This window comes from Wolffia australiana, chromosome 2 (assembly GCF_029677425.1).
Source record: "Wolffia australiana isolate 7733 chromosome 2, ASM2967742v1".
Classification (NCBI taxonomy): Eukaryota; Viridiplantae; Streptophyta; class Magnoliopsida; order Alismatales; family Araceae; genus Wolffia; species Wolffia australiana.
Genome location: NC_135836.1, coordinates 15322272 through 15334727, shown reverse-complemented (window position 1 = coordinate 15334727; position 12456 = coordinate 15322272). Strand labels below are relative to the sequence as shown.

The following is a 12456-nucleotide window of genomic DNA, read 5'->3' as shown; positions in this document are numbered from 1 at the left end:
CACTCCGAGAGAGAGAGAGAGAATAGAGACAGCGAAAGAGAGAGAGACCGAGAGGGAGTCACTCCGAGAGAGAGAGAGAGAGTCAGTTCCAGTCCGAGAGAGAGGGGGAGAGAGAGAGAGAGAAAGAGGGGAAGAGAGAGCGCGGAGAGATAGAGGGAGAGAGAGGGTAGAGGGAGCGAGAGTCAGTCCGAATCCTAGAGAGGGAGAGAGAGAGAGAGGGGAGAGAAAGAGTCAGTCCGAATCCGAGAGAGAGAGAGCATCAAGGGGGTTGGGAGCGCCGCGGCAGCCCTCAAGCATGAAAAATGCAAGACTTACCGTCTTCCCGATAATGCTTCAAGTGACCAATAATAAACACATAAAGAAAGCGAGAGCAGAAAAAACTTTTGAAAAATGCAACACGAACTTCCTTCCCTAACGCTAAAACTGGCCAATAATAAATATAGAGAGAGAGAGAGAAAAAAAAAGAAAAGAGAGAAACAAGAGAGAGGGCTTAGTTTGGGGCGGGGGGGTCGGGAGCGACGCGGCAGCCCTCGAGCATGAAGACGACGTCGGTCATGGTGGGGCGGTCGCGCGGGTCCGGCGCGGCGCAGAGCAGCCCGAGCTTGAGCCCGAGCAGAAACTCCTCCCACTCGCCCGACCCAGCCCCGAGCTCGAGCGCCCCGGCCTGCACCAGCTCCCCCACCCGCCCCCTCTCGAGCCGCCCCCGCACCCACTCCACCACCCCCTCCCCGTCCGGCCCCGGCCCCGCCAGCAGCTCCAGCAGCAACCCCCCGAACCCCGCCACGTCCCCCTCCCTCGACCACCCCTCCTCCCCACCCCCCAGCCCGAACCCCCACACGTGCGGCTCAAAGTCCGCGTCGAACAGCACGTTCTCCCCCCGCACGTCCCCGTGCACCACCCCCGCCGCGTGCAGCACCGCCAGCCCCCGCGCCACCCCCACCGCGATCGCGTGCCGCATCGGCCAGCTCAGCACGTGCCTGTCCCCCAGCAGCGCCGCCAGCGTCCCGTTGGGCATGTAATCGTACACCAGCAGCCACGGCGGCCCCGGGTAATACCCCCGCAAAACGGTTAAGTTCCGGTGCCGGAGCCGCCCCAGCGCCTCCGCCTCCATCGCGGGCGGCGCCGTCATCCGGAGCACCGCCCGCACTGTCCCGTCCGCGTAGCAGGCCTTGAAAACCGGCCCGTGCCGGCCCCGGCCCAGCACCGCCTCCTCCTCGAACCCCCGCGTCGCCTCCACCGTCTCCTGGTACGTTATCCTCCCCCCGAACATAACCACCCGCGCCGCCCCCCCGCTCGCCTTCCCGCTGTCCGTGCTCGCGCTCCTCCTCCCGCTCTTCCTCCTCTTCTTCTTCCCCTCCGCCGCCGCCGCCCTCCGCCGCCGCCACCCCACCGCCGCCGCCACCCCCGCCGACGCCGCCACCAGCGTCCCCGCCACCGCCGCCGCCATCGCCGCGGCGAACACCCCCCCCCTCTCCCTCCTCCTCCTCCTCCCAACGACCAGCCCCCCGTTCCCCGCGTAGGACGACGGGACGGGGAATCTTCCCAGGACGTCACCCGGAACCTCCCCCGAGAGATTATTGAACGACAGGTTCAGCGACCGGAGCTTCGTCATCCGCCCCAGGCTCCCCGGGATGACGCCCGAGAGAAAGTTCCGAGAGAGATCCAGGAAGGCCAGCTCCGAGCAGTTGCCGAGCTCCGCCGGGATCTCGCCGGAGATCCCGTTCCCGGCCAGGGAGAGCGCCGCCAGCGCGGCGAGGTAGCCGTACGTCGTCGGGATGACGCCGGAGAAGGCGTTGAAGCTCAGGTCCAGCTGTTGCAGGCTCGAGAGGCTGCTGAAACCCTCGGGGAGCTCGCCGGAGATGGCGTTCCACGCGAGGACGACGGTACGGAGGTTCGGCAATCCGAAGAGCTCTTCCGGGAGCTCGCCGGAGAGCGACGGCTTCTTCTGCTTGCTCAGATCGATCGACTCCAGCTGCTTCAGATTCTCGATCGAGCTCGGGATCTTCCCTTTGAAGGCGTTCCCGCTCATGTTCAAGTTCTGGAGCCTGCTCAGACCGCCGATCCATGGTGGGATCTCGCCGGAGAGCTGGTTGAAGGAGACGTCCAAGGAGGTGAGGTTCGCCAGCCGCGAGATCTCCCCCGGGAGACCGCCGGCGAGGCGGTTCTCTCTGAGGGAGAGGGTTTCCGCCGCCGTGATGTTCCCCAGCGCCGCCGGGACCTCGCCGGAGAAGAGATTCCCTCCCAGGCGCAGATCCTTGATCGAGCCGAGCTCGGCGATGGCGGTCGGGATCCCGCCGAGGAAGCGATTATCCGCGAGATCGAGCACTTCCAGAGACCGGCATTGCCGGATCTGCAAGGGGACGGCTCCCTGCAACATGTTCTTCCCCAATCTGAGCTCCCGGAGAGCGGCGAGCTTCCCGATCTCCGCCGGTAATCCGCCATGGAAGCCGTTCCCGGAGAGATCCAAGACCTCCAGACTCGCGAGCTCGGTCACCCAAGCAGGGAACGGCCCCCCGAGCCGGTTGCTTCCCAGATCGAGGACCTGAAGCCCCCCGCCGGAAAACCCCTCTCCGCGAAGCTCGTCGAAGCTGTTAAACCCTAGCCGGAGAACCCGGAGCGCCGCCGCGGCGCCGCCCAAATCCACGCCGCCGGAGAAGTTGTTGTGAGAGAGGCGGAGGACTTGCAGCGGCGGGATTCCGGCGATCGCCGCCGGGAGAATCCCGCGGAGAGAGTTGCCTTGCAAGCTGAGGTGAACCAGGGAGGAGCAGTCGGCGAGGGCGGCGGGAAGAGGACCTTCGAGAAGGTTCCAGTCCATGGAGAGGTAGAGGAGCTGCGACAGCCGTCCGATGCCGGCGGGGACGGTGCCGGAGATCTGGTTGGAGGAGAGGTTGAGGAAGAGGAGATTGGGGGGGAGGGAGAGGGGGAGAGGGCCGCCGAGGGAGTTCTCTTGCAGGAAGAGGGATCGGAGGCGAGTGAGGTTGGCCAAGGAGGGAGGAATGCCGCCATTGAAGGAGTTGGAGCGGAGGTCGAGCTCGCGGAGCTCGGAGAGGGCGCCGAGGCGGTCGGAGATTGGCCCGGAGAGGCCGAGCCGGGGGAGCCGGACGGCCACCACGCGGCCGTCCGGCGAGCAGGCCACGCCGCGCCAGGCGCACGCCGGTCCGGCGCCGGTCCAGCCCGCGATCGCGCCGCCGGGATCCGCCGCGCGGCGGCGGAAGTCCAGCAGCGCCGCCGTCTCCGCCGTCGGATCGCCGCCGGCCCGCGGCGAGGCTAGAAGGAAGAGGAAGAGGAAGAAGAAGGGAGCCATGGAGAGATAGGGCTTGGCTAGCGAGAGCGGGGAGCGCCTTCTTCTTCTTCTTCTTCCTTCATCGTCTTCTTGCTTGCGCAGTGGGCTCTGAGTGTGGCAGAGAGTTGCAGAGCGCAGTAAATAAATACAAGTACGAAAGGGAGAAGAGGACTAGAGGAGAGGGATAGCCGTTGCGATAATCATTTTTTGCATTTTATTTAATCCGCTTGACCGCCGTCGGCAGGCGTACCCCATGACTGTAGGAGGTACTCTCTTTTCCCCCCTCTTGTTTTTTTTTTCTTTTTTTTTTTTACTGCTGTCGATTTTGCGTTTTTACTTATTCTTTTACTGGCCCTCGCTTAGAAGTGGTGACGTCATCATGATGCCCGGCGTCAGACGGATGTCGGAAACCAGAGGGGACGGACGGGACGGACAATCGGTCCGGTCCCGGTTTTTAGGAAGTACACTGCCTGAAGTTTGGTCCAGCCTTGGTCAGGTCAGGAGTTGACTGGTCAAAGTCAAGTTATAAAAGTCAAAACAATAAATTTACGTGTTTTACCTTGGACAACAAAAGTCTCCTTTATAAGGTGTTTAGTTACACATGACCTGCTCTAGATGTTGCTTCCCACCAAGCCTTGGCTTCACTGAGTTATCACACCACATCTATTAGAGCGCTCCGACATTAAGGAAGCGTAGATACACGTCATGATTTAGAGCTTACAAATGGAAAACGACATTCAGAATTTTAAAAATATTATTATAAAATGATCGTAAATTTTTTGGGTGGGAGGAACCAGCTGAGCAAAGAGCCACCGAGCTGGGGAGGGGGATGAGCCGCCAGCAGGTAGTGAGCAGGAGTGGGAGCTGGGAGAAAGGAAGGGTGGATCTGCACACACAGTTAGCAGGAAACAGGAGCAAGGAGCAAGAGGGTAATGGGGGGGACGGGCCAGAAAGGGTAGTCCCTCTTGGCCTGTAATGACACAGTCCCTCTCAGCCTTCGTCCTCTTGAATGACTCTTGGACGAAGAAAAGCTGCGCCCAAAATAGACGATGATACTTTTATTTTATTTATTTTCAGATTTATTTTGGAAATCTGAAAATTTTCAGACTTGCTTCCATATAAGCATGCACGTGCTTCCGATTCTCAAGAATGATCTTGTTCTTTAATGCTCGAGCATAATTTGGAGATAGTATAGTTTTGGCATCATATTTTCATTAAGGGGAAAGAGATTAGCCCCTGTAAACCCATACACTAAACCTTCATCAAATACTATTTATGGAGAACAAACTTAAACAAAAGAAGAAATTTGCATACAAATCAGAGAAAGATTCATATATTGAGCTATTGCATTTTTTGGACGTACAATACCTTTGAGGTGACTACCCATTGCTTGTTGATGCTCCTCCACAAAAGTCCACTGAATCATCCCTTGGTTCGTTGCTCTTTAGTTAAATTAATAGATTATGGTGCTTGCAAAAGATGAAGATTAACAAAAGATTAAGATCAGATAAAAGCCATAAGATAGACCTAGTGTAAGGGCTTATGGTGGTACAACCAAGGAGCTAATGAATGGTTGAACTAGTATAAAAAGAAATTGGCTACTAGCATATGGCTCTGGAGCTTTTTTACATGAAACTTCTATGTATGTAAGGAATCATTGTCGTCTCTAAAGAGATATATGCCAAATTATGTCCATCTTCCTGAATGATAGCTAGATTCAACCATATTTCATTCATGACAAATAATAAACATTAAGTAAATAACATAAACTCCAAAGATAATGATTAAAATAGGAGACATAAAAATGTTAGATCAGAAATAAAATATTTCAATCAGTTTATTTCTCTAATATGTGATGTAACTCGAAGGATGCCGGGATCGAACGGCTCATGTTACATCACAAGGAGGGTAGGGACATCATTTAAGGAAGCGCTAATGAATAATGCAGAAGTAATGCAAATGATAATTGGATGATAAAATCGATGAGAAGTAAGTCACTCAACGTCGACGGATACCAACAAACACTAAGTCACGGTAAGTAAGACCTGGGAATGCCACTAGGCTCCTGATGATCCGGACGTCGAGTCGATGACTGACAATGCGAGCTCGACTACTACTGCTAATACGCACGCCCTCGATGGTCCCAACAAAAGACGTACTGATTGAAATCATAACCCTTCAGAACGAGAATCCTATCTATCACTAATCTAACCCCACAGTGGAGAAAACATTTGGAGGCACTAAAAGAAATAATATAACACAGAGCAGGACTTATGAGCGTACCGGTAGTAGCAAGTGGCGATGTCTGATTTGACATCGGTGGATGGTGAGCCCTATGTAGGGGGGATGACGACGCACATAGATGCATTAGTGTGAGTAGGCGCGCCATCATGAGTAGACGTGGCGACATGCGTGACAACGAACGCAACAATGGGTGCAGCGAGGGTGCAACAATAGCAGGTTGTGGCAGTGCGACGCGGTGGTGAGGCACGTCGGTAGCCAATGCTGCGGCTGGACGTGGAAGTATGGCGCGGGCAAGGCAAGGCAGTGCAACAGAATGGTAGAGGTATCACAGCGGGGCGGCGATGGCAAGGTGCGTTTGCGCAGCGTCAGTAGGGTGCGGCGACAGCAATGGCGCAGTGGCAACAAGGCACGACAACGTGGCGAGGCATGACAGCAGCAACGCCTGGCGGCACAAAGGCGGTTCTTGGGTTTGGTGCCTTTGTTCAGCCATGAAAACACATTTCGTGGATTCGAAAGCATGTCAATCGATTCACAATTGATATTTAAAACAAAACATTTAAAGTACCTTTTGGGGAACTCGTCCCACCCTTGACTTTGTCGCTCTAAGATTGTTCTGAAGCCATTCACCCATCCAGCCTCTAAAAGTATCTACGTGATCACCCGGTGCTTGGACCTCCATGTCTTCTCCTTCAACTCTTCTTGAAAATCTTGAAGATCTCTTGATGTAGGACGGCTACGGAATGGACGACTAAGGAATGGACGACGAAGGAATGGACGACTGGGTTGACGGGACAGATTACGGGTAGATGGATGACTAGGGATGGATCGGATACTGGAGGGATAAAACAGCCACAAAAATCACACGGTCGAATTCGGACTTTAAAACCGATGAAAATCTGGTGGTGCAGCTCCGACACTTATCGAGGGCGGGAGTACTGTCTTCCCCCACTGCGACGATGCGTAAGCACTGAAATCAATATCCGAATTTGCGTCACGAAGAAACACTCAAGAAAGAGAGAGAAGAAGTGGAAAATCCAAACCAAATCTAATTTTGACGGCGATGGAAACTTCTCGAGAAAACACTGGACGTAGAACACTTTTGACACCAAAGAGTTCAAGCGTACCTCGGCACCATAGTGCGTGAAGAGGATGCGGGAAATTTTGGTCGTGATGAGGTTGGGCGAATCCGGGCGTTGAGCGGCCCACTGGACGAGGAAGATTTAGGGCGTTCTGGGCATTGAACAGCCTTGGTAGAGAGTAGATGTCGTTGTCGCATAGTTAGGCGTTGGCGAATACCCGTGCGTGCGAAGCACGCGTAGGGTGCGCGGAGCGCACAGAGCGCGCGGAGCGCCGACGCGCGCGCGGAGGGCATGTAGCGCACCCAGAGCGCGCGTAGCGCGCGCGGCTCGAAGCGTCAGACGGCGTCAACGACAACCGGCGTCGGTGGCACAAGCGTGCGCGGCGTTGACTGGTAGCCTGGGGCACTCTGGGCGGCGGCCTGGGGCTGCCTTTGGGGGGCGGCGTGGGGCGGCCTAGGGCGGCGGCCTTGGGCTGCCTTGGGCTGCCATGGGCGGCAGCCTGGAGCGGCCTGTGGCGGTGGCCTTGGGCTGCCTTGGGCGGCAACCTGGGCGGCCTTGGGCGGCGGCCTTGGGCTGCCAAGGGCGGCAGCCTCGGGCAACCTTGGGCGGCGGCCTTGGGTTGCCTTGGGCGGTAACCTAGGGTGGCCTGGGCGGCGGCCTAGGGCTGTCAAGGGTGAAGGACAACAAGGGAGAGAAAAAGGGAGAGAAGAGGGAAGGGGAGGAATGGAGAGGGGGAGGAGGAGGAAGACGGCAACTGACGATGCGAGGCTGCGGCGAAGACGACGGAGGCGGTGGATGTAGGTTGAGGAAGAGATAGGGAGGCTTGGGCAGTCCTCCAAGAAGAGTTAAACAAAAACTCGATTCTTGAATTATGACTGCCTAAGTGTTTCTTGAAAGCAATGGCCTATATATACATACCGTGGAGGAAAGAGAAAATGACGAGAAATTAGAGACGAGAAATTAAAAACGTGCTTCATGTCACGCCATAGGACAGTTGTTGATCTACCTCTGGCGACATGTCATGACGCGCGTAGGGACGTGCGCGGGCGGAGACGTGCGTGACGACGGTTGCGGCGTGTCTAAGGCAGAGGTGTTGACTTTGGTTGACTTCGCCGTTGAGTCCGTAGCGGAAGTGCTGACTTCGGTTGACCGTATTGACGCATCTGATGGTGATGTGTTGGCGTCCTCGCCATCATCTCCTCACCATGAAGACACTCTTCCTTGGATGAGTGGAGAAGATAGTGGAGAAAGAACGAGGCTCTCAAATCATGCTTTCATGGGTGCTTCAAATGAGACCCCTTTCCCTCTTTATATTTAACTTAAGGTTTTTCTCAAAATCCCTCCAAAGTAAAATACATCCACCAATGCCCTTATGATCTTGTGTGTGTAACCCTCTAGACCCATGTATCGTTGTAGTTAATAACTTTAATGGCCTAATAACATCTATTGACCAACCTTATTAATTAACTATATCAACATATAGATTAATTCAACAAGAATCAATTTAACCCAATCGATAGGTTAAGTTTCCAGCCTGTGGGGTGCCAAGCTACACCTCGTACTCTAGAAGATACCGAGTAGTCTTGAACTCTCTCATGGAACCTTTATGTTATCGATTACTATAAATGTATAATCCATCATCTGCACGAGACTCTCGAATGACTTAGGGTATTGTTTATTGTCAAACCCTAATCCGTCATTTGAGTAGTACTGATGCGTAACGGGGATCATTAGAGAACGACTTTTCCAATATCCTCACTACCCTAGCCAGGAATTTTTCTACATCATCTTCCTCGAGTCGATCTCCTCTTATACTTAGGGAGGATGATCCCATCTTGACCACTCAATCATCTTCGTAAGCTTCTTACTACATCCAATCTATAACTTATTTGAATCCCATGATTAGAGGCTCGTATCATAGTGAAGACGTAGTCGTGGTGTCTCAGGTTAGTGGATCAGTTATACAAACGTGACATGAATCAACCTGATTGACGTTGAGGCATAATACCATTCAGGGATTCGTACGATCAATTCAGTGAACTCTTTCTCCAAACAGCACCCACTATCTGTCAGTGTCGTCACACTAATAGCTACAAGATCAGCTATACTTATCATATAAGGAAGATCAGCTAGTGCTATTCTATCTAGATAATTCAATGTCCGTCTCAACTATCCATCGAATAGGAATATTTAGAATATATGTTTAAAGACTAGTGATCATTGTATTATGATCTCATCATAATTCACTAAGTCATCACACGTATTCATGGACTTCATTATAAACTTAACATGGAATAATAATGAACCTAAATATTTTATTCAATGAATTTAAATAAACATGGAAGTGTGATTGACTTGACTGCCACATAATATCCATCAGAATGTGACCTGTCAGATTGGTTAGAGACGAGATGTCTTTGAGAGTACCATAAAGTCCTTGGATGTATCGTTGATCTCAACAAAGTGAATTGTTGAATCGACTACAATGGAAACCCATGGACTTCAACACTGAATTTGATAATTGACCAGAGATCCCGTGAGGTAACCAACCGAGAATGCTGTGTACGATTACGATAGATTTGTGCCAATCGAATGCCAGTGGAGATGGTAGTAATTAAGAATGTTGTCAGAATCGTCCAATTGAAATGGCCAATTTCACAAGCACCGTAATGGATCCAATCGATTATAAATCAAACCAATTAATCCATCGTCGAATCTAGCATCATCGTTTCTTTTTTGAAGGGTCTCCGTAACCACGTTGATAACATGCAAATAAGAGCTGATAAACTGTTAATTTCATCATATATTTGGGCTTTTAATACTTAAAAACTTTAATTTTTAATGCATGTTATCATGATTTTAGGTTAAAAGGAGAATTTCCCTAAATTTTAAGATAAATAATACATTTGATGAATATTTAGGTCAACATAGACATTTTAAACATTTTTAAATGATTTTTTTTAAAAAATTAAATGTTTAATTGACCATTTCTATAAATAAAAAGAAATTAAACAATAAAAATGGATTTTAGATATCAATATAACTTTTTTTTTCGAATTAATAACCAATTTTTACGACTTATTCCATTTGTTTTTCAATTAAAAATGTTTTTTTACTTAAACTGGCCCTTATTGGGCCAGTTTTGGGGCTCACAAGTGGGTAACTGACGTAGGACAACAAAGGAAAAGGTGACTGAGGGGATGGATGGGTTGACGACAGGTATAGGTAATAGGCGGATTATAGGTAGGGATAAAACAGTCCACAAAAATTGACAATCGAATTCGGATTTAAAAACCGATGAAAATCTGGTGGTGCAGCTCTGACCCTTTTCGAGGGCGGGAGTACTGTCTTCCCCCACTGCGATGATGCCTAAGCACCAAAATCAATACCCAAATTCACGTCGCAAGGGAATACTCGAGAAGAGGAGAGAAGAGATAGAATCCAAACCAAATCTAATTCTGACGGCGGTGGAAACTTCTTGGGAAAACACTGAACGAGGAACACTTCGACACCAAAGAGTTCAGGCGTACCTCGGCACCGTAGTGCGTGAAGAGGTTGCGAGCAATTCTGATCGTGACGAAGCTGGGCGAATCCGGGCGTTGAGCGGCTCACTAGACGAGGAAGAGGCTGGACGTTTCGGGCGTTGAACGGCCCTGGTTGAGTGCTGTTGTCGTGGGCGCAACGTCAAGCTCGGGCGAACACCCTCCCGTAGCTTGAAGCGCCGACGGCGTTCGGACAAGGACAGCCGGAATGCGGCCTCGGGCAGCCCTGGCGAAGGCTGCCTGGGCGGCGCGTGGGCAGCCTGGGTGGCCCCTTGGCGGGCTACCTGGGCAGCCTTGGGCGAGAGAGAGAGGGTGAGAGGGAGAAAAAGAGAGAGAGAGAAAGAGAGAGAATGGAGAGGAGACGGGAGGCCGACGGCGCGAGGCGATAGCGGCGGCGGCGGCGGCAGCAGCGGCGGCGGTGGCGACGAAGGCTAGGGTTAAGAGGGACAGGGGAGGCTGGGCAGTCCTCCAAGAAGAGTTAACAAAACTCAATTCTTGAAATAATGACTGCCTGATGCTTCTTGAAAACAATGGCCTATATATAGGCCTTGGAGGAAAGAGAAAATGACGAGAAAATAAAGACGTGCGCCGTGTCACGCCGAAGGGCAGTTGTGGATCTGCCTTTGGCGTCGTGTCATGATGCGCAAAGGGATGTGCATGGGTGGAGACGTGCTTGTCGACGGTTGTGGCATGTTGACTTCGGTTGACTCCGGTTGACCGTGGTCCATAGCAGGCGTGTTGACTGCGGTTGACCGTGGTGAGGCATTCGATGCTGAAGTGTTGGCGTCCTCGCCATCAGTAACTGGCGTAGGGCATAGGAAAATTGCGCTCCGCACACAGCGCCACACAGACGCATCAGAAGGGGTGCTCGGGTCCTCAGTGCGCGACACACACATACGCGATTCCGTGCGTGTCGCGCATGGAATGGAACCACGCAAAAGCGGAAACGCCCAATGGCACTGCGTTTTACGCTTTGTGTACAATGCGAAGAAGAAAAAGAAAAGAATGGAATCGGAAGAAGCTGTTCTTCCGATTCCGCGGCGATAAAAGGGGGGGATGAAAATTTAGCAACTGTTCTTGATTTTTTAAGCTCGAGGAGAGTAGGCCTAGCAGTCTCGAAGACTCAAGGACAGCTCTGAGTGATTTTAAGCCTCAATTTGAAGAGAAACTTGATGATCTGGTGCCGCAAGTATTTTCAAAATTCAAGCATTATATCGTGGAAATTCAATCGTTCGTGCATGGATTTTTCTCAAGTTGGATCTTAGATCATGGCGGGTACTCCTAGGCTCAACCAAAAGTTATTTTGCACTTGATTTTTACGTTTAATTTTCTCAATTTTGTAGCTCATTCATCTCCGGCCTTTTTTCTTAATTTCCAATTTTAATCATCTTAATTCGTAGATTTTAGTTTGTTTTCAAATCAGTTGGTATTGATTGATTATCAAATTCCTAATTTGAATCCTAGCTGTCCCTTAAATTGCATAAAAATTTTGAATCGTATTCACGATCTGGTACTTCACGATTTGCTATTCTAGGACATTTTTGCAATTTTGAATTAATTAGGATAAAATAAAAATATAATAAAAATGCTCTAAAAAAAACATGAAAATTAGTTTTCTGGCTCTTTAAAAATTGTAAGACATCCTCTGATAAATAAAACAAATTAAAGAAAGACAAAACACTTAGAGTTCAATCCATTTTAGACATAGATTTCAAATCCCGTAAAAAGAACATTACAAAAAAATATAATTCCAAACAATTAAAGATTTTAAATCAAATAAAAAGATAAATTTAAGTGATTTTAGATCTCTTCTATTAAATAACAGAGAATTATTAAAATCATTTAAGTTCAAAAAGATAGAATTTTAGTTGCAATTTACAAAGATTAGCATTTAAATAAATAGATAAAGCATCATTTCATAAAGGTTTCAAATTCTAAATCCTCATTAGAGAGAAAATTGAATATCACCACCACCTCCCCAGGGTTCGACCCCTTACTTAAACACTAAGGGATAAAATAAATATTATTGCTTAAGTTCGAAAAACCCTTAAATAACGACATATAAACATGTACATTTCGAGCTTATCATTTGTTTTATTGATTTATAAAATCCATTTTTGTTGTTTAATTTCTTTTTATTTATAGAAATGGTCAATTAAACATTTAATTTCTTAAAAAAATCATTTTAAGATGTTTAAAATGTATATGTTGTCCTAAATATTCATCAAATGTAGTATTTATCCCCGGCAACGGAGCCAAATCATAAACGACAGTGGCAGTTGTGGGAGGCCCAATTAGGCGTCCCCTT

At 50.1% G+C, this 12456-nt stretch overlaps 1 protein-coding gene across 1 annotated transcript; it reads right to left on the bottom strand.

Moving 5' to 3' along the window:
• Window positions 1-381: 381 nt before the first annotated feature.
• Window positions 382-3442, bottom strand: LOC144716962 (uncharacterized). Its single transcript, XM_078592254.1, has one exon. The coding sequence runs from the start codon at window positions 3302-3304 to the stop codon at window positions 491-493; it is 2814 nt and encodes a 937-aa protein (XP_078448380.1). The 5' UTR covers window positions 3305-3442; the 3' UTR covers window positions 382-490.
• Between the last annotated feature and the right edge of the window lie 9014 nt (window positions 3443-12456).